Below are 25,000 nucleotides of genomic sequence, written 5' to 3'. Positions count from 1 at the left end.
ACAAATCCGAGTGCGCCACTGCCACCAAAGCGGTTCCACGCGAGGTTGACGGTCGGAGTTTGATCATTTCTAATTGGCCTCCTCCTCTCCTCTCGCCGGTCGAATCCGTCCATCGTTCGAGGAAGATCCAGGGCCCCCCCCCCCCCCCAACCAACACATCCAGGGCAGCTGACACGTCAAATACTGAAACCGAACTCGGCTTCCATCCCCTCCCACGTCTTCCTCCCTCCCCCTCCTCCGTCACACCAACTCTCCCCTGTTATTTTGCCAGGAGAGCTACAATAATAAACCCTTGTACCGTCTGCAGAGCGTAATGGAAGCCTCTCTTTTTTCTCTCCCTCTCTCTTCCCCCCTGGCAAGAGGAGACGGAGCGACTCGGTGCAACAGCAGAGCAGCGACAGTCGAGCCGACTCCGTTTTTTGTCAAATAAGCGCACGTCAGAAATTTTGCATGAAAACTCCCATGAAGTGTTGTTCCTGAGTTGCGGCGTGTTCGGTCATTGGCCGCATTTTTTCCTCGTGCGACAACTTTCTCCTGCCGTGAATCACCAGAAATCACAAACCATCAGATCACTGTCTAACCGTGCAACAGTGTGTGTGTGTGTGTGTGTGTGTGTGTGTGTGTGTGTGTGTGTGTGTGTGTGTGTGTGTGTGTGTGTGTGTGTGTGTGTGTGTGTGTGTGTGTGTGTGTGTGTGTGTGTGTGTGTGTGTGTGTGTGTGTGTGTGTGTGTGTGTGTGTGCGAACTGCGAGAGGAGTCAGTGCTGAGATTATTAATTGATGAGACATTTTGAAATAGAACAGTAGTTTTAACGATTAGTTCATTGTTTTTTGCAAAAATGCTGAGAAATATTACATTTGACCTGTTGCAGGTTGACCTTTCTCCGTCTGATATATCTCTTGTAAACTGAATGTTTTCATGTCTCAGCTGTTGCTCGGGAACATCGAGGCGTCGCGCTGGTCTCCGGAAACCAGAGAGGGAAGAAATACGTGATACGTTATAGACGTTACAATCAATCCGTTGGTTCAAAAAGACGTAATATTCAAGATATTAGTCATCATTACCGTCTCAAAGGCATTACCTTGCTGTTTGTTTTCTACCGGCCAATCAGCCGCTTCCCCGGAGCAGTTGGGAGTCGAGTGCGAGCGCCTCGCTCAGTGGTTAATAAAACAAATGAACACTGTCACGTGTGCAGCTCGATACTGTCATATCGTGCTCCTGAGGCAGCGGGACGGTATAGACCACCGTCTCCTTGGTGACAGACGCGGTTACTGTAGATATGTCGGGGATGTCCGGGTACCCGCAGGGCCCGGCGGACTAGTTACAGGCAGTTCTAACAACGTCTTAACAGTGAAAGCTATGTGAAGTTATTTTAAGTTTTTTTTGGGGGGGGGGGGTTGGTATTGCTCCCGGTTGAAGAGGGACCAGTGTGCTTTGTTCGGGCTGCGTTAGTGTAGATGTCTGGTGTAGATGTCTCAGGACAACTGTGCTCCAGTTGTTCTCGTCCCCCCCCCCCCCCCCCCCGAAACAGAGGCTCCTCTCTGTGGCGCGTTTGTGCTGCTGGACGTGGAAGGCGAGGTCCTGGAGGGGGGAAGCACGCGTGGCGGTGGGGCAGGGGGCGGGGGGGCGGAGGGATTAAGAGGCTTTCCTGCTCCCGTCCCCGCTCTCGTCAACAAAACGCACTCAAACGCACCACGTCTGCATTCAGGCGTTTGGACCACGTTCAGACGGAGACGCACATGTGGAGAACGTGGGACAGGAAGCAGCTCGGGACGGCTCCACGCGGGGAGTTGGCGGGAGTCGTCCCGCCGCGCCAATGGACGGCATCGTAAACGGAGCGGTAAACACTTCTGCGTCCCGCTGATCCCAGGCCAGGGAGGGGACACGCCCCCACGGGGCCTCCACCTCCGGGACCTCTCCTCGGGGTCAAGTTGCAGGTTTACGACTGAACTCGACATCAGCAGTTTGCTTCTGGCAACGACTTACTTTCATCCCAGTGGATGTCGAGCTGATTGCGGTTGGCTCGTCTTTTCGGCTGTGGAGAATTCACGGATTTCGGGAATAATGAGGTCGTGGGTAAAAGCAACCCTGAGAATATTCCGATCAGACATTCGAATTAACTTTTTTTTTTTTACGGTCGTTGTACATCCTGCTTCCCGACATGAAGGATCCAAACGCTGCTTCAAAGACTCCTCCGCACCGCCCGGAGTCGTGAGACGGAGAATCTTTTAATCAAAAGTGAATTTTCTCAAAGTCTTAAAAGGTCCTGGAATCAGCCCGTTAAAAAGAACATTAAGTTTTCATTTTCTAACTCACTCCAGGTCTCCTGAAGCCTCGGTGACCTCGGTGACCTCGGTGCTTATATATATTCATATATATATATATATATTTATATATTTACATCTGTTGATGTGTGGGTGTAAACACGATTACTTTGTTTTGTCGCTTTCTTTTCACGCGCAGCGCTGCTGTCGAGGTTCGCGGCGTTGCCGCGGCGACGCAGCGCGCATGTCAGTGTGAGTGTGTTCACGGTGCAATCACTGGCAGGACAGGATTGATGGGGGGCCGGTTGTGTCACACCGGGAGGTCAGGGAGGGTGAGGGTCCTGGTCGGCGGTCAGCAGGGGGTCAAAGGTTAACGTTTCATTCAGGCATCAGCTGCTTCTTGTCTCCTCACGTTCAAGATAAAAAAAAGGTCTTTTTCACTTTGAACAGCAGCTGACAGTTTCGTTGGACTCTTTTTGTCGCACGATTCTCGTGTAATTCTTCACATCCAGCTCTCGTTCCCAATTTCTGCTCTCTTCCCTGAGCGCTTCCCTGATCTCAGGGCGCAGCGGTGTCGACCGAGCGCCGGGTTTTCCGTCCAAAGTCACACGACCCCGATATCAGAAAACGCTCAACACGGCCGACTTTTAAAACATGTCACCTCTGTTCCATCGTGCGTGAGGGGAGAGTCCACGCGTGTCGAGAACTTGTTGCCCTTCAAAAAAAAAAAAAAGAAAAAGACGCAATACCTAAATTATCAGATGTGAAGAAAAAAAAAAAGCCACCTTGTAATCAGATTGGTTCCTCCGTGTTGTTTTGGGAAGTTTGATTATGTCGTGTGGTGGCCACACACACACACACAGAGACACACACACACACACACAGACACACACACACACACACTGCCAAAGACATCCTGGCTTTTGTGCGGCCGAGTTTCTTACACACACACACACACACACACACACACACACACACACACACACACTCAATTGAAACTAGGCCAGTTCGTCTTTGGAATGACAATTACCACGGACCCGGCCCAGGGACGGAGGGGGGTCGACGACGATTGGGCGCTGCCAAGATGCTTCTGGACGTACAGTAGCTTCCGACGCTCGTTAGCGCGGCCGACCGGAGGACCAGGCGCTGGAGGGGGGGGGGAGGAGGCATCATGAGGATGGAGGGAGGGAGGGAGGGAGGGGGGGTGAAGCTGGACCAGGCCCCGGGGCGGGATGTTTAGAGGCGACGTCTACCTTTAAACTTGATTCTAGTGGGCTCTTTTGATAAAAGGGCGGCTCAGCTCGGCCAGAGAATGGAGGCAACTGGACGGGGGGAACCCTCCCCCCCCCTTCTCCGCCTCCCCGAGCCATCCCTCTCTTTTCTTTCTTTCCATCTCTCTCTCTCTCTCTCTCTCCTCCTGGCAGGGTGTGAGCTTGTCAGGCCCGGGCCCAGATTAAGGGGCATTGTCCGGAGGCATTTACATCCGGCCAAACCATATTAAACAGAGATTAGGGGGCTTTTCCCTGCACACCGCGAAAAAGAGGAGAAGAAGAAGAAGAAGAAGAAGAAGAAAGGACGGGGAGCTTTTCCAGGACGAGCAGGATTTACAATTGGCATAGCTGTGAAATGGAGGAAGAGAAATGTGCTCTTTATAGAGGTGATGATTGTGGGGGATTTGTGGGCGGGGGGGGGGGGGGGGCAGATCCTGTTTGAAGGTCATGTGATGCTGGGCCTGTCTGAGGGGGTGTTGAGTGTGAGTGTGCCAAACAGTTGGCAGCCAGGCCGGGGGGCGGGGGGGGGGCACGTGGACCAGGCGAGCTGCTGCCGAGCTCGACTCCGTGTGAACCGTTTCTGTCAAACATCTTTTTTCTTTGGGTTTCATCTTGGCGGTTATTTCTTTCTTTTTTTTGCGTCTATCTTTTGACTTTGTGCTGACCGTGGTAACGGCTCAGCTGAGTCTGATACAGCGAGAATAATAATACACTTGTACTACTACAAATACAAAGGCCAATTTGTCAATTGATGACCTCAGATGTCTGTTTTGCGTCCAGGTTCAACTTCCTTACTCTCGCGTTCATGTTCATACTTACAGTTCTTCTCCTGTGCGATGAATGATTATTTCTAATATTTAACATTTCAAATTCTATTTCCAAATAAAGGCACTTAGAAAATGCAATAACTTGGCTAACTGACTCTTTGGACATGTCGTTTAAGTAACACATAACATAACTCATAAGTTATGAAACATATTAACTCCGATCAGCCGTCGCTCTTTGCAGATGTTGGAAACATGGTCGCTAGTATTATTATTATTATTATTAGCTCAGTGTCGGGAGGAGGAGGATGAAACAAAGACAGCTTGATGAAGATGAATGTGTCCGCTGCCCATCTGGGATGCATCGCCTTCCGACGCAGATTAAACATAGATCCGTTTTTTAATTATTCTTTTTTAAAGGTACGTCTTGCTGCTAGCCGGCTCAATAAAAGTAGCTGTGTGTGTGTGTGTGTGTGTGTGTGTGTGTGTGTGTGTGTGTGTGTGTGTGTGTGTGTGTGTGTGTGTGTGTGTGTGTTGGTATATGTGGTTTGGAAGGACATTGTACCTGACATTTCACCTGGGCTCCGCGGACCTAGTGGGATTAGGCGGACTATGCCAAGGTCCGCCTAATTCAAAGAGTGTATAAGCATTTGTTAGTGTCTAACTAACATATATTCTCATTTTCTTTGAAAGTCCTTTTTTACCACTTGACCTGATTTTGAGTGTATCCCAGTGTATAGCACAGCGGACCCCATCGGTGGGTCGTAGATTGCAGTTTCTTACACATTTCTGATACACAAGTGCAATTTGCGCGCGCTGTGTTGTGATTGGGTGGTTGACCTATGTGGGCGGGGCATACAGCCAGACGAGTCGACGCTACTCCTGACCACGTTTCGGCTGTCGCCTTTTAAAAATTAAATGTACCTGGAGAACAACAACATGGCGTAACTGATGAAGCCTACTGGGACAGCGCTGTACACGACGGTAAGGATTTAAATTTGTAAATATAACATACATATGGTTGATTTTATGCTTTTTGCAGTGTAAGCCAAAGTTGCTTTTAGTCGGTGCATGTGCTAGGCTAGCAGAGCTAAGTTTCTTAGCGGCTTCGTGCAGCTCGTTAAGCCACGAACATACATTTATTTGCTATTAAAACAGAGTACAGTCGGCAGAGAACAGGGCAGAAGTAACTAACATAAGTTGGCAGCTCAGGTATTTTTTAATTCAAAACCAAGCAATAAAGTATACAGCACAGAAAAAAATTACCTTTATTTGATTGTTGGTAGCTTGCTAGGCAAAGTCAATATGTTTGTTGCTACGTTTGCCTAGCCATATACACGTGCTGGCTCGGCTCATCTGCCAGGCCCGGCAGGTGTTTGCTTCTCCATCCCAGCAGGGCTACCTGGTTGTGGGTGTGCTCTCAACTGATGATGCGCCGCCCGGAGCCGCACTTTGGGCTGTGGGGGGAAACTGTGGTCTGGTGCCCTCACATTTGCCCTTACAGAGTTAAGTGTAATTCCTGCGCAACGTAAAACCAGAGCTGATTAAATACACTCTGGAAGCTCAAATGGCGTCCGGTTCGCTTTACTGCGGCGCCGGTAGCAGCGGGGCCGGGCCGGAGTGGGGCAGCGGGGCTGGCAGCAGTGGGAGTGGGGCGGAGTGGGGCAGCGGGGCTGGCAGCAGCGGGGCCGGGGCGGAGTGGGGCAGCGGGGCTGGCAGCAGCGGGGCCGGGGCGGAGTGGGGCAGCGGGGCTGGCAGCAGTGGGGCAGCGGGGCTGGCAGCAGCGGGGCCGGGGCGGAGTGGGGCAGCGGGGCTGGCAGCAGTGGGGCAGCGGGGCTGGCAGCAGTGGGAGTGGGGCGGAGTGGGGCAGCGGGGCTGGCAGCAGCGGGGCCGGGGCGGAGTGGGGCAGCGGGGCTGGCAGCAGTGGGAGTGGGGCGGAGTGGGGCAGCGGGGCTGGCAGCAGCGGGGCCGGGGCGGAGTGGGGCAGCGGGGCTGGCAGCAGCGGGGCCGGGGCGGAGTGGGGCAGCGGGGCTGGCAGCAGTGGGGCAGCGGGGCTGGCAGCAGCGGGGCCGGGGCGGAGTGGGGCAGCGGGGCTGGCAGCAGTGGGGCAGCGGGGCTGGCAGCAGTGGGAGTGGGGCGGAGTGGGGCAGCGGGGCTGGCAGCAGCGGGGCCGGGGCGGAGTGGGGCAGCGGGGCTGGCAGCAGTGGGAGTGGGGCGGAGTGGGGCAGCGGGGCTGGCAGCAGCGGGGCCGGGGCGGAGTGGGGCAGCGGGGCTGGCAGCAGCGGGGCCGGGGCGGCGGGGCTGGCAGCAGCGGGGCCGGGGCGGCGGGGCTGGCAGCAGCGGGGCCGGGGCAGCGGGGCCGGGGCAGCGGGGCTGGCAGCAGCGGGGCCGGGGCGGCGGGGCCGGGGCAGCGGGGCTGGCAGCAGCGGGGCCGGGGCGGCGGGGCTGGCAGCAGTGGGAGTGGGGCAGCGGGGCTGGCAGCAGCGGGGCCGGGGCGGCGGGGCGGCGGCGGGTTGACGGGGCGTCGGGGCGTCGGGCGCCGGACCTCAGCTGAATGTGGCTCGGTGCGGCCAAATGTGCCAGTGGAAATGGGCCTTGTACGAAGAAGTAGAAAGCAGCAAGCTTTGAGCTCAGGTTTTGACTATTGTCATTGTTAGTTTCTGTTCATTTAACTGCTTTGGTTTTCTGGGCCTGTAAGAGGATGTTTCTAATTTAGTTGAATGAAAATGTAATATCATTAACAATGTAAAAAACAAAAGAACAAGGGGAAACCATGCTATCTGGTTTATTTTGTGAGTGTTGGTTTATATTATTTCACAGTTTGAATGTTTTTACTAATTTTACTGGTAGGTATGAGGTATGAAGTCTGTTCATTGAGCGTCCTGTGAATGTCACAGTTTAGATTATTTTCTGAAGATCAGACAATCACTGTTGAAATGTTTGGTTGGGGTTATTTTTTTAGACTGAAAAAGTTAAGGTGGATCTCACTGCCTTTTCACAGTTATACTTTTTTTCTGATCATGCTTGTCATACAAATTAAGATAAGTTTATTGCCTTCTGAAAGCAAAACATGCAGAGGAGAAGACGTGTTAACCCAAAGGAAGATGCAACATTTTATATTACTGCTGGAAGGGACAAAGTGGCACTTGACATCAAATACATCAATGCCATCAAAGGTAAGTTGAATCACTGTCTGTATAATCATAATTAAACTTTCTTTTAAATGTCACCTTGCTATTTGTCACTTATTTGTTATTTGTGTATGACCTAGGTCGTGGTATCTTCACCTCTGCTCCATTTGAAAAAGGAGACTTTCTGGTGGAATACAGAGGTGAACTGATAACCAAGCAAGAATGTGAGAGGAGACAGAGAGTCTACCATGACCACCTCAAAGTCTTTATGTTTGAGTTCCATTTCAATGGAAAACTGTGGTGGTGCGTACTAATGTTAATATGCTTATTTTGATAATAATTGCTTTGTGTGCTCAACATAAATTTTTAAGTCAGGCAAATTTACCTTGTCTAAATTGTGTGTTTTGAAATTAATTGTTACTTGTGTTTTTGTAGTGTTGATGCATCGACTGAGGATGGGTCATTTGGAAGAGTGGTAAATGATGACCATTTAAACCCTAATGCCAGGATGAAGTACTTTACCGTAAAAGGGAAGCCCCATCTGTGCTTATTTGCAGTAAGAGACATAGGTCCAGGAGAGGAGATCACCTACAATTATGGTGACTCAAACTGGCCATGGAGATGCAAGGTGCTTAAAATTCTACTTTGTGAAATTGATAGTTCTCATAAATGAAATGCTCTAACCACAGAAAATTGCACATAAATACTAAATATTGTCCAAATATCTTTACAGCATTATTCACACCATTAGTTGATATTGTAAAACAAAACAACTAAACTGCCACATCAAAAATACTGACTGTTATAAAATGTCATTTTAGTTGATCTCATTTGTCTGATGTCTGTTAAAATGTTTAGAATCCTGGCAAGTCTTTGGAGACGATACATGGTGAGGGACCACCCACATCAAAGCCTTGTACAAGTGAAAAAGTAAGAAATGATTTCTTTGTAGTCTAACTACAAAGAAAATTTTTCTCATTTCCTAGTTACCCACTTGTAGTTTTTTTTTGTTAAAATGACCAGGTTTGAGAATTTAAAGTGGAAAAAATAAAAGGACATTTTGCTGTAGTATGAACAAAACTACACTTGTTGACTGGGACCCTGTTAATTGTACTGTGCTTCTACAGGCCATTTATTGGTTCAACTCTTTGAAACTAAGGCTAACACAATCAAATAGAATCGTAGTGGAGAAGCGTTTAAAAGTATGGTACCACCTACATTTGATCTGCATGTTACTTTAATGTGTTTGGTAAATTGTCTATGAAATGCTGTGTCTGTGTGTATGCAGTTGTCTGAGTGTGATATGGTTTATATCGACCGTAATTTATAAGGACATTGACATGAAATGCTGTGTGTCTGTGTGTATGCAGTTGTCTGAGTGTGATATGGTTTATATCGACCGTAATTTATAAGGACATTGACATGAAATGCTGTGTGTCTGTGTGTATGCAGTTGTCTGAGTGTGATATGGTTTATATGGACCGTAGTTTATTAGGACATTGACATGAAATGCTGTGTCTGTGTGTATGCAGTTGTCTGAGTGTGATATGGTTTATATGGAGCGTAGTTTATAAGGACATTGACATGAAATGCTTGTCAAAGCTTAAGTTACTATGATATTTCAGTGTATGCGTGTGTGTCGATTAGCTAAACACCTTTTATGTCATAGGGGGACCACAGTGTTTATGTGGTCCTGATCCCAGGTGGTGTTCACAGTGGCATCACTTTGGTTTTTAAGAGTACTTGGACCACCTACATTTGATCTGCATGTTAGTTTAATGTGTATGGTAAGTTGTCTAGTTACATGTCACGAATAGGGTCCCAGTCAACAGTAATAACTGGAATTCATGACAAGGTCTCATTTAAATGAACCACATCTAATCTAACAAGTATACAGGTATGATGTCACTCAGTGAGAAAGGCTTACAGCAACTTCTTCAAGGTAGAGTCTGAGATCATTCTAGTAACGAAGTTGTCTGTAGATATACAATGGAACAACAAAATGCTGAATTCATCAGTTCACATTAACTTTGGAGATTGTAGTTTTATAATGTATAGACTGATGTTGCCTGTTCCAAAGCAGATTTGTTTCCCTCAAAACACATGCAGAAACACAACCATGATAATTTAAACATAATGTTAGACAGGGAACAACCTTGTCTTCAAGATATTTATGGTAATCTTTACTGTTTTTTCTGTTGTTAAAGGATGTTGACGAGGACACGTCTCAGAGGGGTTGTGAAGCCACAAATTGCCCTTCGTCAAGTGAAGATGTTGAAGAGGTATGTTGTCATAAAACATTGATTTCCATTTTATCTCTCACTGTTGATCTATATCGTATAAAATTACCCAGTGAGCTTTTAGCCAAAGTTTCCCCCTTGGTGCTTTTGTCAACAGTTGGATGGTTTCTTTTATCTAGACCCCAAATATCATCTCTAGTGGTACATCCCCATTACATGTCTGTTAATTGTCCCTTTGCTCTGCTTTATCTGCTACAGATGATGGCTGAGGGCAGCCCGAACAAGCTGGCTGCGAGTTCCATGAATCTGCCGAGTCCTCTTCTGGATCCACTTGGCAAGGTTGAAAAGGTAAATTAATCTAATGCACCGATTAATGAGGTTACTTATGGCAAAAAATTTAAACAGCCAACATGTTTCACTGATGCTCTGTGTGTCTGCAGTTGTCTGAGTGCGATATGGTTTACATGGAGCTTAATATTTAAGGACATTGGCATGAAATGCTGTGTCTGCAGTTGTCTGAGTGTAATATGGTTTATATGGACCGTAGTTTATAAGGACATTGACATGAAATGCTGTGTGTCTGTGTATGCAGTTGTCTGAGTGTGATATGGTATATATGGACCATAATTTATAAGGACATTGACATGAAATGTTTGTAAAAGCTTAAGTTACTATGATATCTCAGTGTATGTGTGTGTCGAGCAGCTAAACACCTTTTATGTCTTAGGAGGACCACAGTGTTTATGTGGTCCTGATCCCAGGTGGGGTTCATAGTGGCATCACTTTGGTTTTTAAGACTACTTGGACCACCTACATTTGATCTGCATGTTAGTTTAATGTGTATGGTAAGTTGTCTAGTTACATGTCATGAATAGGGTCCCAGTCAACAGTAATAACTGGAATTCATGACAAGGTCTCATTTAAATGAACCACATCTAATCTTACAAGTATACGGGTATGATGTCACTCAGTGAGAAAGGCTTACAGCAACTTCTTCAAGGTAGAGTCTGAGATCATTCTAGTAACGGAGTTGTCCGTAGACATACAATGGAACAACAAAATGCTGAATTCATCGGTTAACATTAACTTTGGAGATTGTAGTTTTATAATGTATAGACTGATGTTGCCTGTTCCAAAGCAGATTTGTTTCCCTCAAAACACATGCAGAAACACAACCATGATACTTTTCATTTAATGTTAGACAGGGAACATCCTTGTCTTCAAGATGTTAATGGTAATCTTTACTGTTTTTTCTTTCTTACAGTTTGTTGACGAGGACACGTCTCAGAGGGGTTGTGAAGCCACAAATTGCCCTTCGTCAAGTGAAGATGTTGAAGAGGTATGTTGTCACAAAACATCGATTTCCATTTTATCTCTCACTGTTGTTCTATATCGTATAAAATTACCCAGTAAGCTTCAAACCAAAGTTTCCCTCTCGTGCTTTTGTCAACAGTTGGATGGTATCTTTTATCTAGACCCCAAATATAATTTCTAATGGTACATCCCCAGTACATGTCTGTTAATTGTCCCTTTCCTCTGCTTTATCTGCTACAGATGATGGCTGAGGGCAGCCCGAACAAGCTGGCTGCGATTTCCATGAATCTGCCAAGTCCAGTTCTGGATCCACTTGGCAAGGTTGAAAAGGTAAATTAATCTAATGCACTGATTAATGAGGTTACTTATGGCAAAAATTTTAAACAGCCAACATGTTTCACTGATGCTCTGTGTGTCTGCAGTTGTCTGAGTGTGATATGGTTTACATGGAGCTTAATATTTAAGGACATTGAAATGAAATGCTGTGTGTGTCTGCAGTTGTCTGAGTGTAATATGGTTTATATGGACCGTAGTTTATAAGGACATTGACATGAAATGCTGTGTGTGTCTACGTGTATGCAGTTGTCTGAGTGTGATATGGTTTATATGGACAGTAGTTTATAAGGACATTGACATGAAATGCTTTTCAAAGCTCAAGCTACTATGATATATCAGTGTATGTGTGTCGACCAGTTAAACCCCTTTTATGTCTTAGGAGGACCTCAGTGTTTATGTGGTCCTGACTCCAGGTGGTGTTCATAGTGGCATCACTTTGGTTTTTAAGATTACTTGGACCACCTACGTTTGAGCTGCATGTTAGTTTAATGTTCATGGTAAGTTGTCTAGTTAGATGTCATGAATAGGAACCCAGTCAACAGTAATAAATGGGATTCATGACAAGATATAATTTAAATGAACCACATCTAATCTAACAAGTCTACAGGTATGATGTCACTTAGTGAAAAAGCCTTACAGCAACAATGGAACAACAAAATGCTGAATTCATCAGTTCACATTAACTTTGGAGATTGTAGTTTTATAATGTATAGACTGATGTTGCCTGTTCCAAAGCAGATTTGTTTCCCTCAAAACACATGCAAAAACACAACCATGATACTTTTCATTTAATGTTAGACAGGGAACATCCTTGTCTTCAAGATGTTAATGGTAATCTTTACTGTTTTTTCTTTCTTACAGTATGTTGACGAGGACACGTCTCAGAGGGGTTGTGAAGCCACAAATTGCCCTTCGTCAAGTGAAGATGTTGAAGAGGTATGTTGTCACAAAACATTGATTTCCATTTTATCTCTCACTGTTGTTCTATATCATATAAAATTACCCAGTGAGCTTTAAACCAAAGTTTCCCTCTCGTGCTTTTGTCAACAGTTGGATGGTTTCTTTTATCTAGACCCCAAATATCATTTCTAATGGCTCATCCCCAGTACATGTCTGTTAATTGTCCCTTTCCTCTGCTTTATCTGCTACAGATGATGGCTGAGGGCAGCCCGAACTTGCTGGCTGCGAGTTCCATGAATCTGCCAAGTCCAGTTCTGGATCCACTTGGCAAGGTTGAAAAGGTGAATGAATCTAATGCACCGATTAATGAGGTTGCTTGTGGCAAAAAATTGAAATTGCCAAAATGTTTCACTGATGCGCTGTGTCTGCAGTTGTCTGAGTGTGATATGGTTTACATGGAGCTTAATATTTAAAGACATTGAAAGGAAATGCTGTGTGTGTCTGCAGTTGTCTGAGTGTAATATGGTTTATATGGACCTTAGTTTATAAGGACATTGACATGAAATGCTTTTCAAAGCCCAAGCTACTATGATATATCAGTGTATGTGTGTGTCGACCAGTTAAACACCTTTTATGTCTTAGGAGGACCTCAGTGTTTATGTGGTCCTGACTCCAGGTGGTGTTCATAGTGGCATCACTTTGGTTTTTAAGATTACTTGGACCACCTACATTTGATCTGCATGTTAGTTTAATGTTTATGGTAAGTTGTCTAGTTACATGTCATGAATAGGAACCCAGTCAACATTAATAAATGGGATTCATGACAAGATATAATTTAAATGAACCACATCTAATCTAACAAGTCTACAGGTATGATGTCACTTAGTGAAAAAGCCTTACAGCAACATTGGAACAACAAAATGCTGAATTCATCAGTTAACATTAACTTTGGAGATTGTAGTTTTCATAATGTATAGACTGATGTTGCCTGTTCCAAAGCAGATTTGTTTCCCTCAAAACACATGCAAAAACACAACCATGATACTTTTCATTTAATGTTAGACAGGGAACATCCTTGTCTTCAAGATGTTAATGGTAATCTTTACTGTTTTTTCTTTCTTACAGTATGTTGACGAGGACACGTCTCAGAGGGGTTGTGAAGCCACAAATTGCCCTTCGTCAAGTGAAGATGTTGAAGAGGTATGTTGTCATAAAACATAGACTTCCATTAATATCTTGCCCTGTTGTTCTATATCGTATAAAATTACCCAGTGAGCTTTAAACCAAAAATTTCCCTGTCATGCTTTTGTAAACAGTTGGATTGTTTCTTTTATCTAGAACCCAAATATCATCTCTAGTGGTACATCCCCAGTACATGTCTGTTAATTGTCCCTTTCCTCTGCTTAATCTGCTACAGATGATGGCTGAGGGCAGCCCGAACAAGCTGGCTGCGATTTACTGGAATCTGCCAAGTCCAGTTCTGGGTCCACTTGGCAAGATTGAAAAGGTAAATTGATCTACTTTTTTAGTTTTAAGACTAGTTTTCTCTGGCTATTTTGTTATTAACCTAGTGATCACATCTACCACATTTCAGAGTAGATTTAATATAGACTGGGCACACTGATCTGTGGTGTCTGTATTTTCTCTGGTTGCCAGAGCTGAAGGTATAGGAGTCAATTGAACAGCGGCGATGTACAGTTATTTGGTCTCGTAGAGACAATCCATAGATGTATGGGAAAGACAAATTAAAAAATTCAGAGAACAGTGTTTCAGTTTGTTTTTTTTCATCATTCCTTTTTTTCATCATACCTGACTCCTGTTTTTCATACTTCTGCAAAGAGTGTGATTATTTTTATGTCCCAATCTCCACAATACTCAAAGATATTCTTCAGAGAACTTTAAAAGCCCACACTTTTAAACTTACATCTTTTTTCTGGTTTAAACAATTTATAGAGAAAGGAAACCAACCAATTAGACACAGAACACTGTGGTAATTTTTTTACCTGTTTGCTCTTGTTCTCTTTTTTAGTTGACCACTGAGACTAACCAAAATCAGCTCACGAGTCCAAATGAGACTGATACAGTTTTCAACAGTGAAAAGGTATATTGAATATCAGATTTATAATGTCTTTGATTGGATTATTTTTCTCAGGATTCAGTAGATATCAACATGTAAAGGTTTTTCACATCTTACTGCTCTTGCACTTGCCAACAGTGTTGCAAACATCGCCTGGTGTGCACAACAGTCTCCTCTTTGGACAGATGCGTTCAGTGTGTGGGACCAGTATCTGCCTTCAAGTGGCTTGGCTATCGCTGCAGAGGTGAGATGTTTAGTGTGACAGAGGGCAGTAAGTGGATATATTTGATGTGCTCTAATGTATGATGAACTACTCTGTAAAGAAACACCTATGAAAACTTCTCCTTTTCATAGGCTATTATACAAACAATTTTTCGAGTTTTATGATGAGTAAAAAGGTATCATGATGAAACTGAACACTGCTACCTCTGAGTCTAGATCGCGGCATGTGCTCCAGATTACTTAAAGATGTTTCGTTTTGCCTAATTGACATGGACACTGTTATGCTTATTGTTTTCCTGAATCCACCTTTGTTTTTTAAACAGTTAAAAGTCTTTGCTGTTTTTTGTGTTCTAGATCACTACAGTGTTATGACAAGAGAAAAACGTATATAGCCGCACAGTGCTAAAATTAATATACTCAAAATGTGTTACAGTTTGTTCCGGGGTCTGGCATAAATCCTGCCTCAGACAAATAACAACTGATTACATCCAAGACCCATCACAGGTGAGTATCCTCTTAAAGGTTGTTGAACTTGAACCATCTTTAAGTGTCCATCACCACATAAAATGATTTGCTTTCTCATCATTTCAGCAGCAAAAGTTCCCTAGGTCTTCTGGGGATGAACTGCTTTCAGATGAAGACGACCTTCCACATTCAGAACTGAACCAAATATTGGATGATGATGATTACGTATCCGATATGGACTACGTACCCAACTCAGACTCACACGATGATGACGATGACTATTCAGATGCAAGCATACACTTGATGCCAAGACTGTTGAAAGCTACACAAATTCAAGAGAAAGTGGTAAAACCCGATGTTGGAACATCTGATGCCTCAGACACAAACATCCTAGTTGTGCCCAGCACTTCAAAACATCCACCTCTTGAAGATCCCATGGAAGTCGCATCTGATTCAGGAAATTCCATCAAAGACTCATCAAGGGATCCAGAGGGTAAAGGTGAACTTCATGAACAAGACTTGCCACATCTCATTTTTAGTAAAAAAAATTACTGTTACATTTGTGGTAAGCCACAAAGCAAGATCTCCCGCCATTTGAGAACACACAAGACACATGCTGAAGTTGTACGTGCATTTTCCCTTCCAGAAGACTCAAAAGAGCGCAAGACAATATTAGAAAAAATGAGGAATAAGGGAAATTTTCAACACAACACTGAAGTTTTACAAGGTGGAACAGGACCAGTCAAAGTGAAAAGGAAACCAAAAGCTAAATCACAACCAGGAAAGTTCATTCACTGTATGCACTGTCAAGGGATGTACATTCGTAAGGAGCTTTGGAGACATGTCCGCAGATGCCCCTTTAAGCCAGAAAACCAAGATTTGGATAAAGAACCTGGGAGAACTAAAGTGCTGGCTTTGGCTGCAGCTCACGAGTCTGCATTCTCTCAGCAGATCTCAAGTGGAGTGTGGAAGCTCCTTGGTGTCATGAAACAGGATGAGATTGCCTCCATTGTGCGAAATGACCTATCTATTATTCAGTTTGCCCAGTCGCTCTACAACAAACACGGACAAGACCCTACAAAACATGAGTACCTGCGACAGAAGCTGCGTGAAGTGGGGCGTTTGTTGTTATGTCTGCGCACAGATTTCTCAGTACAAAACTTAGAGGAAGCTGTTAAACCTGCTAACTTCCAGAGAGTTGTGCAAGCAGTAAAGAAAGTTGCAGGTTTTGATGAAGAAAAAGCCTCATACCTTACACCAAGCCTTGCGCTGAAACTGGGACATGCACTACAGAAAATCTGTGACATTGTTCATTGTAGGGCACTCATGGCAGAAGATCAAGAACTGATCAGGTCCACTGAAATATTCAAGAAGTTGCAAATGTCCAAGTGGTCTGAGTTGGTGTCTCATAGAGCCCTGAACACACTGAGTGATGCAAAATACAACAAGCCATCAACATTGCCCTTCACAGAAGATGTTCAGACCCTTCATCGCTACCTTGACAAATCTGCAGAAAGTTCATTTTGCAACTTGAAGGAGACAGCTACCACTCAGAACTATGCTCAACTTGCAAAAGTCACTCTTGCACAAATCATTGTGTTCAATCGAAGACGTGCTGGGGAGGTTTCAAAAATGCGTCTCAAAAGTTTTCATGAAAGAGACAACACAAAGCTCCATGACGATGTGGCCATGGGTTTGTCAAAGACTGAGAAGAGACTCTGCAACTATTTTAGCCGAATCGAAATAATGGGAAAAAGAGGCAGAAAGGTTGCAGTTCTGCTCACACCAAGAATGGTTGATGCCCTGTCACTTCTTGTCAGTAACAGAGCTGAATGTGATGTTTGTGCCACAAATGTCTTCCTGTTTGCAAGACCCAAATCAATGAGCTACTACAGAGGACAGGACTGTTTACGTGTTCATGCAAGTCAGTGTGGAGCAAAGCACCCTGAGTACCTTAGGTCAACACATCTCAGGAAACATGTTGCTACACTCTCGCAGGTCCTTAATTTAAAAAACAATGAACTTGATCAGGTTGCAGATTTCTTGGGTCACGACATCCGTGTTCACCGCGATTTCTACAGATTACCAGTTCCCACAACTCAACTGGCCAAGATTTCCAAACTGCTTTTGTCAATGGAAAAAGGAGATCTTTCCAGCATGCAGGGGAGATCACTGGATGAGATTGAAATTGAAGGTTTGTACAGAAATTTTTTTTGTAGATAAGTTTCTGAGTGTTTATTTCTTTTTCTTATTTAAGTCAAAGGATTTGAATTTATTTCATTTTCATATCCATATATAAGGTCCACTGTTCAGAAAAACGGGAATAAAAGCCCACAGTAGGGCTTGGTAATAATTCAGCATTATTGTTTCAGTGGAAACTGAATCACAATGTGATTTTGTCATTTAAAAAAAATATATATATTGTCCAAATAAATATTTGTAAGCAAACTAACTAGAAACTAAATACTCTACAGACAGATGAGGTGAAAGAGAAAAAAAACACAAAATGTCTTGTGGTGTTTGGCCACCACTGGAGTTAGAGTACTCCTCAGCATTGCTTCTACTGGAGGGATGAACATCATTCTTCCAAATGATATTCCCTCATTTGGCTTTTTTGATGATGATGCTAGAGAGCATTGTCTAACAAGTCGGTCCAAAATCTCCCAGAGTTCAACTGGGTTTAGACGTGGGGACTGTGAAGGCCACAGCATATGATTCACAAGCATTGCCATCCTAGAAGAGAGCACTCCCATCAGGATAGAAATGTTTCATCATAGGATAAGGGGGGTCTCTAAGAACTGCTTTGTATTGATCTGCAGGTCCTCTAATGGTGCTTTTCCACTGCATAGTACTGGCTCGACTCTGCTCGCTTTATTTAGCTTTTTCCACTAGGGATGGAACCTGGTACTTTTTAGTCCCACATCTGGCCAGGTTCCAATCGAGCTAAGCCGATACTAAAATGTGACGTGAAAACACTGCCGACTGCTGATTGGACAGAGAGTCTCGTCACATGACGCGTTGTCAGCACCTGTGTGGAATCAACTGCATTTGTTATGGTTTTACTTGTGATTTATTCAGGTTTTTACCTTAATTTGTCACCCAGCTTCAGATGAATATTAAAATGAGGTGAATAAAATCCTGAAGCCTTCACAGTCACCAGATCTCAACCCAGCTGAACAATAAAAAGATTTTGGACCAACATGTAAGACAATGCTCTCTACCCCCACCAATACCCAATAAATCATAGAAATTTTGAATTCCAAATCTATTTAGAAAGGAAGTAAAGCTTTTATTTATTAACACTTTAAAAAGTATACAAAGTGCTTCACACACCAACAAAAAACAATGACTTACAATGACTAAATTACAATTACAAATTTACAAACACCACAACATTGAGACTTAACTAGACTGATCCAAAACAAAAGACACAGAGGTGAGACAGTCACAGACATCTTTAATATATATTTAAAGTTCAACATCTATCAGCTTGCTCTCTGTGGTTGTTAATGAGCCACTAGGGGTAAATGCACACAATATATGTCCATAACTGGTTGTGTGGATCAAGTTATAGCAAACGATAACAGTCAGTGCTAACCTCAGTGACTGCATTTCCTGTAGCTGCTAAAAAGCCTTTATGTAATTTGTCATTGAAAGCTTTTATTGTGAACGAAGAGCAGCAGAAAAGTTTAGTGATTGATTTCAATTAGGAATAATTCAGTACTGTCAAATCCAGCCCCAATAGGCAATAGGAAATTGGGATAGGTGAAAATGATGATGATAATTCAAGTGAAATGCATTTTGATCCTCACGAAAACTGACCGGTCAATCATGATTGTCAGTTTGGAGAACCCTGCTTTAGATTCTTAACTCACCTAATAGGGTTCTTCAGTTAACACTGTAAACCAATTTACAGAATTTTGGTCTGAAATTATGCTACTATATATTAAGCATGGAATGTAAAAAATGTTTTTGTTTTTTTTATCAATTTACCAGAAGAAATCGCGGTAAGTGATGCTGAGGCCAAGGACAGGGAAAGTGAGCCTGAGAGTGATGAAGCAGGGTGTGGAACCAGCAAACCTGTGGATGATGCAGACTCAACATTCACAGCTGCGGAAATGGTGTCAGCGGTGTCATCCACAGTAATCGAGACTGCCCCTCCATCTGAAGGTAAGCATCTTCAAATTGCTGGAATGTAAGAAAAAGGTAAACACGACTGGGAATGTAAAGACGTCAGAAGCATGTAAGTGTCTCTTGGCCTCCAGAGGTCCACCATATTGCCTGCAGCTCGGAATGCTGAAGTTGTAATAGGCGAGCCGACAACAGCTGCAATGCGCTTCACAATTCACTATTGGAGAGATGCACCTCAAAATGATATTACCTCATTTATATGTACAATCTTTATTTAATCTGCTCATCTATTTGAGATCAAGAAAGATCAGGTGCAAACATAACAAAGGGACATAGTGTCATCACTAGGCATCAAGACAAAACTAAAATTTAGAGATCAAAGTTTTTCTGATATTATTTGGTGTTGCAGATGGTGGTGGAGAACATCTTACATGCTGCTCCAAAATCTTTTAGACGTGTTCAGCTGGGTTGAATTCCTGTGGCTGTAAAGGCTGTAGGATTGGATTCACTTTGTTTTCATCTTCATCAAACCATCTGCAGTTAATGTTTCTCCACGCTTATTCAGATTTTTCCTTAAATTTTTCCCCTGTCCGTGTATTCCAAAGTGTCCACACACTAAGTGGACTTGTCTACAGGGTGAACTATATCAAGTGAGCCATCAAATAAAAACCTAAAGCAAATACTCATATTCATCAAAGAAACAAGTTAACAAGAATATTTTAGTCAATTGTGTCATTGATTCAACTCAGGTTTTTTTCTACCTTGAATATTTTACAGGAAAAGTTGACCATCGCGAAGCTGGGGCCAGAAGATTGTGTCCGAAGAGAGTGTGGATTAAGGCTGAGGTTGCTGCAGTGATGCGCTATTTCAGCAAGCAAATAAAAGAAGGAAAACTGGCCACCAAAGCTGAGTGCAGTCACTGCAAGGAGGTAGAGGGGCCCGTGTTGGCAGAGAGAACTGTCCAAAATATTAGGGACTTTGTCAGAAACAGAGGGAGGGCTGCAAAAAGGCAGCAACAAAAACTGTAAACTGTAAAAACTGTGTGTGGGGGTGAGGGGTCGGGGGGGTTTTTTGTTAGAAGCAGGAAAGCTAATGGTTCTTGTGCAGTTATGCCAATATACAGTTAAAATAATATGAAGCTACAGTGATCTCTTTTGTTATAATTTATAATTTTTTTTAATGTTTTCGTTATGCTGATATGTTAAACTTTCACGTCTTCACACACAAGCTGGGAACCCAGAGCAATTCTCTTTTGTTTTAATTTATTTATTTTTTGTTGAGGGCAACAAAAAGTTAGAAAAAAAAACTGTTAACCCACAATGTGTGGGGGTGAGGGGTCTGGTTTTTTAGCTAATGTAGCTATAAAAAAAGTTGCCAATATACAGTTAAAATAAGCTGTGAAGCTACAGTGATCTCTTTTGTTTTAATTAATTTATTTTTATTTGTGGATATTCTGATGTGTTAATCTTGGATGACATATTTTCAAAGTTGTGTGGAATGACAGTTCTAACATTTACAATTTAAATGCAATAGTTTAAAATGTCAAGACTCAATTGATTGTGGGTGTTCTTTTTTCTTATGCTCAGGATTAAGTGCACTTATTTTTATGCACATCTTAACACATTTGTTTCATTCACATATTTTTGTTAATATGTTCATACATTTGAGTATTATGTAGAGGTAGGACAGTAGTTCATGTGCTAGAGCATTTCTTCTGATAATAACATCATCATATCATGACTGTTCCATTAATGCTTGATGCAGTCATGTTGTGTATTTATGTTAATGAGACATTTAAAAAAGTGACATCATTGTCCCTTTAAAGTCCATTTAATGTTTGTTTGGACCCCATTAACCACGTTTTTCTCAAAAAGAGAACGGTCTACATAAACCATAATAGTGTCTGGGTGCTGTCTATGAGGATGTATGAGGTTGGGAAGGGTGTAACTGAAAGCTAAAGTCACCCAAATTTTTTTCAGATTTTTTAGAGCGTTTTAACCTAGCTCCCATAGCTCTAGGACCTCAGGAAAGGGTAGTCCACCTTAACCACCACCGGGCCTGTTTGGAGAAAATGTCCTGCTAAATCATATAAACCCGTATGTGTGTGTGTGTGTGTGTGTGTGTGTGTGTGTGTGTGTGTGTGTGTGTGTGTGTGTGTGTGTGTGTGTGTGTGTGTGTGTGTGTGTGTGTGTGTGTGTGTGTGTGTGTGTGTGTGTGTGTGTGTGTGTGTGTGAGAGTGTGTGTGTCCTCAAGGCTGCTCGATCTCTCACTGTTGTGATGTGGAGAATATTTCAAAAGATCAAAGCAGACATGCACAATGTCTGGACCCAACATTTTCTTCCGGATGTCTGAAAGCATCTTATGAGTTTGCCGTTCACGTACGAAGAGCGCGGCAGGGGTTGGTCCGCGGCGCAGACACGTTCTCAATTGCAGGAACATTTCCAGGAGCGCTCAGGCGTTGGGGGGGCGGCGCCCGCGCAGAGCGTCCCCTCCGGAAAAGTTCGGGGAAACTGTCTGGACTTCAGTGGAAGACTTCATTTTTATTTTTGTGTCGAAGCACAGCAAAGTGCAGTGAGCTCATTAGAACATTTTCCCAAAAATCACATAGGTCAAAGATATTTGACTTATTTCCAATTCAATCTCCTCGGTGGAGAACCCCCCCCCCAAAAAAATAGTAGTAAAACTGCCGTCAGTCGACATCTCACTGAAAAGTTCTCGGTGTCTTCGCTCAGCCAAACGTCCTCCCTGGTCCGCACGCCTTCCTGCTCCTCCAGGATCTTTCATTCAGCCCGAGTGTGTAAGAAAGGGTGTTGCAGAGGGGAGAGAGAGGGCCGAGGGCCGAGGGAGGGGGGAGGCTTCCCCACATAAAGAGGCCTTTTCATCCCGGGGGCCGCGGTCCGCCTGCCCTGCCGGCCCCTGGGGAAGTTTGTCGAGGATAAATAAACCTCCTTCAGGGGCACAGAAAAAGATGGAGTCCGCACGCGTGCGCCGTGAACAGATAGCGCGGCCGCAGAGGGTCTCAAAGAGAGACTTGATGTGACTCTGAAGGGCTGCTTGTTATGATCTGGAGCCCAGAGGGCGAGAAGCACACACACACACACACACACACACACACACACACACACACACACACACACATACGCATATATCCGAGCCGGCGTACACATTGACACACACACATTCAAAAAGTACATATCACACATTGCTTCCAGCTGGCCCCAAGTTCCGGTGAGAGTGCTCCCGCCCCCGACACACACACACACACACACACACACACACACTCTCTCTCACCCACACACACACGCCAGGCAGCCGATAGCTCAAACACACACACACACACACACACACACACACACACACACACACACCGCACCGGACGAGGAAGCAGCAGGAATGTCGAGATGTTGATATCAAGTTGGACGCCGCCACCGGAATCGAACGCTGAAATGATCCGCTCTGTCAGAATCACCTCGGGTCTGACTCGCGCAGGAAGGGCTTTCATGTCCAACGGGTCCGTTATCGAGACAAATCCTTTTGAATAAGTGCCTTTTTATTGACTCATCCCTCAGCACAAACTGCGGGGCAGGACGTTCTCTTGGGTGCAAGCGGAGCAGAGCAAACATCTCCGTCTGCCGCTTTATGTTCACCCGCTCCGAACACGCGGATCTCTCATTCTCTTGTCTGGTTGGTTGGTTCGGTTGCTTGTTTTGGAAAGTCCTCCCCTAAACGGGCTCAGAGACATTCGAGACTTGTATTTGACGTCTTGTGACAGTTCATTTGCTGATGATCGCCACCAAACGCGGGCGTTCAACCCTCATACGGACCGCGCGTTTTGCCACGCCCGCCACACCCGACGCGCTGCGACGGAGCCGTCGGATCACACGTTGATCCGTTCAATACCGGAAACGCCATTGTGCCTCGACGGCGGCACAAAGTGACGCCTCTCCGACCGGATCCACTTTGACTCAAAGCAGCTTCTTTTTCTTTCCATCTTTCTCCCCCTGCACATTGGAAAGCTGCGTTTCAAAGCGACGCTGGAAAAGAAAGGGCCCTTTGCTCTTTTTTTTTTTTTTGTTAACGTGCGGCGAATATATCATTATGTTTTGGTTTTTTTTGTTATTCCGGTGAATTGCGTTCGTTTGGCCTCCGGCGCTGTTCGCACCCGAGCGGCGCGCAAACATTTTTCCTCCGTATCGGTTTTCACTCGGATCAAAGCGAAAGCACAAACACACACACACACACAAAAAATGTGCTGCTTCAACAAAACCTTATTTATTTCATAAGCTCTAGTGTCATATACATCTGCTTTCCTCCAACATACTTCAATGTAGAGGAGAAAAAGAGTTCAATGTGAAGGTGACGCCCGTTTAAAAGGCACATTTTGTGACTCTTGACCATAAAGAAATTATCACTGATATACTTGGAGGGATATTTAAAGGGACAGTTCATCCAAATTGCCCAAATTAAAGAGAAAAGATTTGAGACGTTAGAAAACCGCACGCTTACATCCCACTGGGTGCGGTTGAGATATTTGGGTGAACTCACCCTTTAAACCCCCTAACCCTTTAAATAACCATAACCCTAACCCCACATTTTGGGACTCTTATTCTTTATTGACCATAAAGAAATTATCACTGATATACTAGGAGGGATATTTAAAGGGACAGTTCATCCAAATTGCCCAAAAAATGTAAAGATTTTTAAGACGTAATAAAACCGCACGCTTGCATGCCATTGGGTGCGATTGGGACATTTGGGTGAACTCACCCTTTAAATATGCGTCTCATGCCTGTTCCAGTGTAAACCTCCTCGTTCAGGAGCTTCTGTGGGAGCGCTGTGTTCGGGGTCCGTGAAGCCGGAGTGAGCTACGAGTCTCCGGAGGGTTATTGTTATTATATCGAGCTCGTGAAGCCCAAGTTCAGTTCAGCCCCGTGTCAGAGACCTGCGGATATTTCTTTTCACAGGGGTTCGTGAGCGAGCGGTGCACAGAAGTAACGAGTCATTCACGCCGGGTTTGGATTTATGCTCCCGCCGCCGTCGCTCGCCTCCGTGTGTTCCCTCCTTTATTTTCCTGAATGGGCCTTTTTGTGTTACACACACACACACACACACACACACACACACACACACACACACAGGGTGTTGTAAATATCATTGTCAAAGCCAGAGGCCACTGCGCAGCCACGCTGAGTACATTATTGACCTGAGGGTCACGTATAGTTTTTCACGGGTGTAATAAGACGGAGAAAACAATTCACAACTCATCCGCTCGGTCCGCCTGATTTAACGTCCGTCGTGCCATTTTCAGGCGTGAAGAGAAACAGGAAGCAGGAAAGAGACGCTTTAACGAGTTACTCCCTCCGGCACACGTGTGTGTTTCACTACATACATGTTGCACGTGGCCCCCGTCGACTTAGCTACTGTACGACTGCACCAAGGCCAGCTGCTGGTACTTTCTCACTATATTTTTTTTTTACACTTTTTTTAGTTCAGGCTTTTCAAATCAAGATACGCCTGAAAGAGGAAATGAAATTATTAAAAATTCAACGTCACAATTTGGTGATTCGGGGGTGGAGAGACATGTAGTTATCGAGAAGAACAGTTTCTTTCACAGGTGAGGTTTTCACACTTTACCTTGGATTAGATTAGAGGAGTCAAAATCCTCAATAAAAGAAATATCAGGATTGTGTCAGATGAAAACAAACTTTTTGACAGAAGTAAAGAGAGAATTTTACCAATTTTTCCTTATTTAATTCGTCCCGTCTGGTCCCGCTCCCGTGTGTGTGTGTGTGTGTGTGTGTGTGTGTGTGTGTGTGTGTGTGTGTGTGTGTGTGTGTGTGTGTGTGTGTGTGTGTGTGTGTGTGTGTGTGTGTGTGTGTGTGTGTGT

General features: G+C 44.3%; 2 protein-coding genes across 18 annotated transcripts in view; both read left to right on the top strand.

Moving 5' to 3' along the window:
• Positions 1–25,000, top strand: part of fgfr3 (fibroblast growth factor receptor 3) — an 81,448-nt gene that overhangs the window by 13,495 nt on the left and 42,953 nt on the right. The window lies entirely within an intron of this gene.
• On the top strand, positions 4,805–20,666 carry LOC118285788. Of its 9 annotated transcripts, XM_047337628.1 has the most exons (20): positions 4,805–5,281; positions 7,362–7,473; positions 7,569–7,731; positions 7,864–8,056; positions 8,287–8,358; positions 9,636–9,710; positions 9,927–10,016; positions 10,933–11,007; positions 11,223–11,312; positions 12,180–12,254; positions 12,470–12,559; positions 13,344–13,418; positions 13,636–13,725; positions 14,248–14,319; positions 14,434–14,539; positions 14,951–15,021; positions 15,109–17,176; positions 18,979–19,152; positions 19,719–19,763; positions 19,891–20,009. In XM_047337628.1, the coding sequence occupies exons 1-19, from the start codon at positions 5,249–5,251 to the stop codon at positions 19,730–19,732; spliced, it is 3,738 nt and encodes a 1,245-aa protein (XP_047193584.1). In that variant the 5' UTR covers positions 4,805–5,248; the 3' UTR covers positions 19,733–19,763; positions 19,891–20,009. The 9 variants fall into 9 exon arrangements, with proteins under 9 accessions (XP_047193584.1, XP_047193581.1, XP_047193580.1 ...); XM_047337625.1 differs by lacking the exon at positions 19,719–19,763 and having other exon boundaries at positions 18,982–19,152; positions 19,891–20,666; XM_047337624.1 differs by lacking the exon at positions 19,719–19,763 and having other exon boundaries at positions 4,807–5,281; positions 15,112–17,176; positions 19,891–20,666.

The sequence above is a fragment of the Scophthalmus maximus genome, chromosome 15 (genome assembly GCF_022379125.1).
Source record: "Scophthalmus maximus strain ysfricsl-2021 chromosome 15, ASM2237912v1, whole genome shotgun sequence".
NCBI classification, from domain to species: Eukaryota; Metazoa; Chordata; class Actinopteri; order Pleuronectiformes; family Scophthalmidae; genus Scophthalmus; species Scophthalmus maximus.
This window is presented reverse-complemented; position numbering and strand designations above follow the sequence as displayed.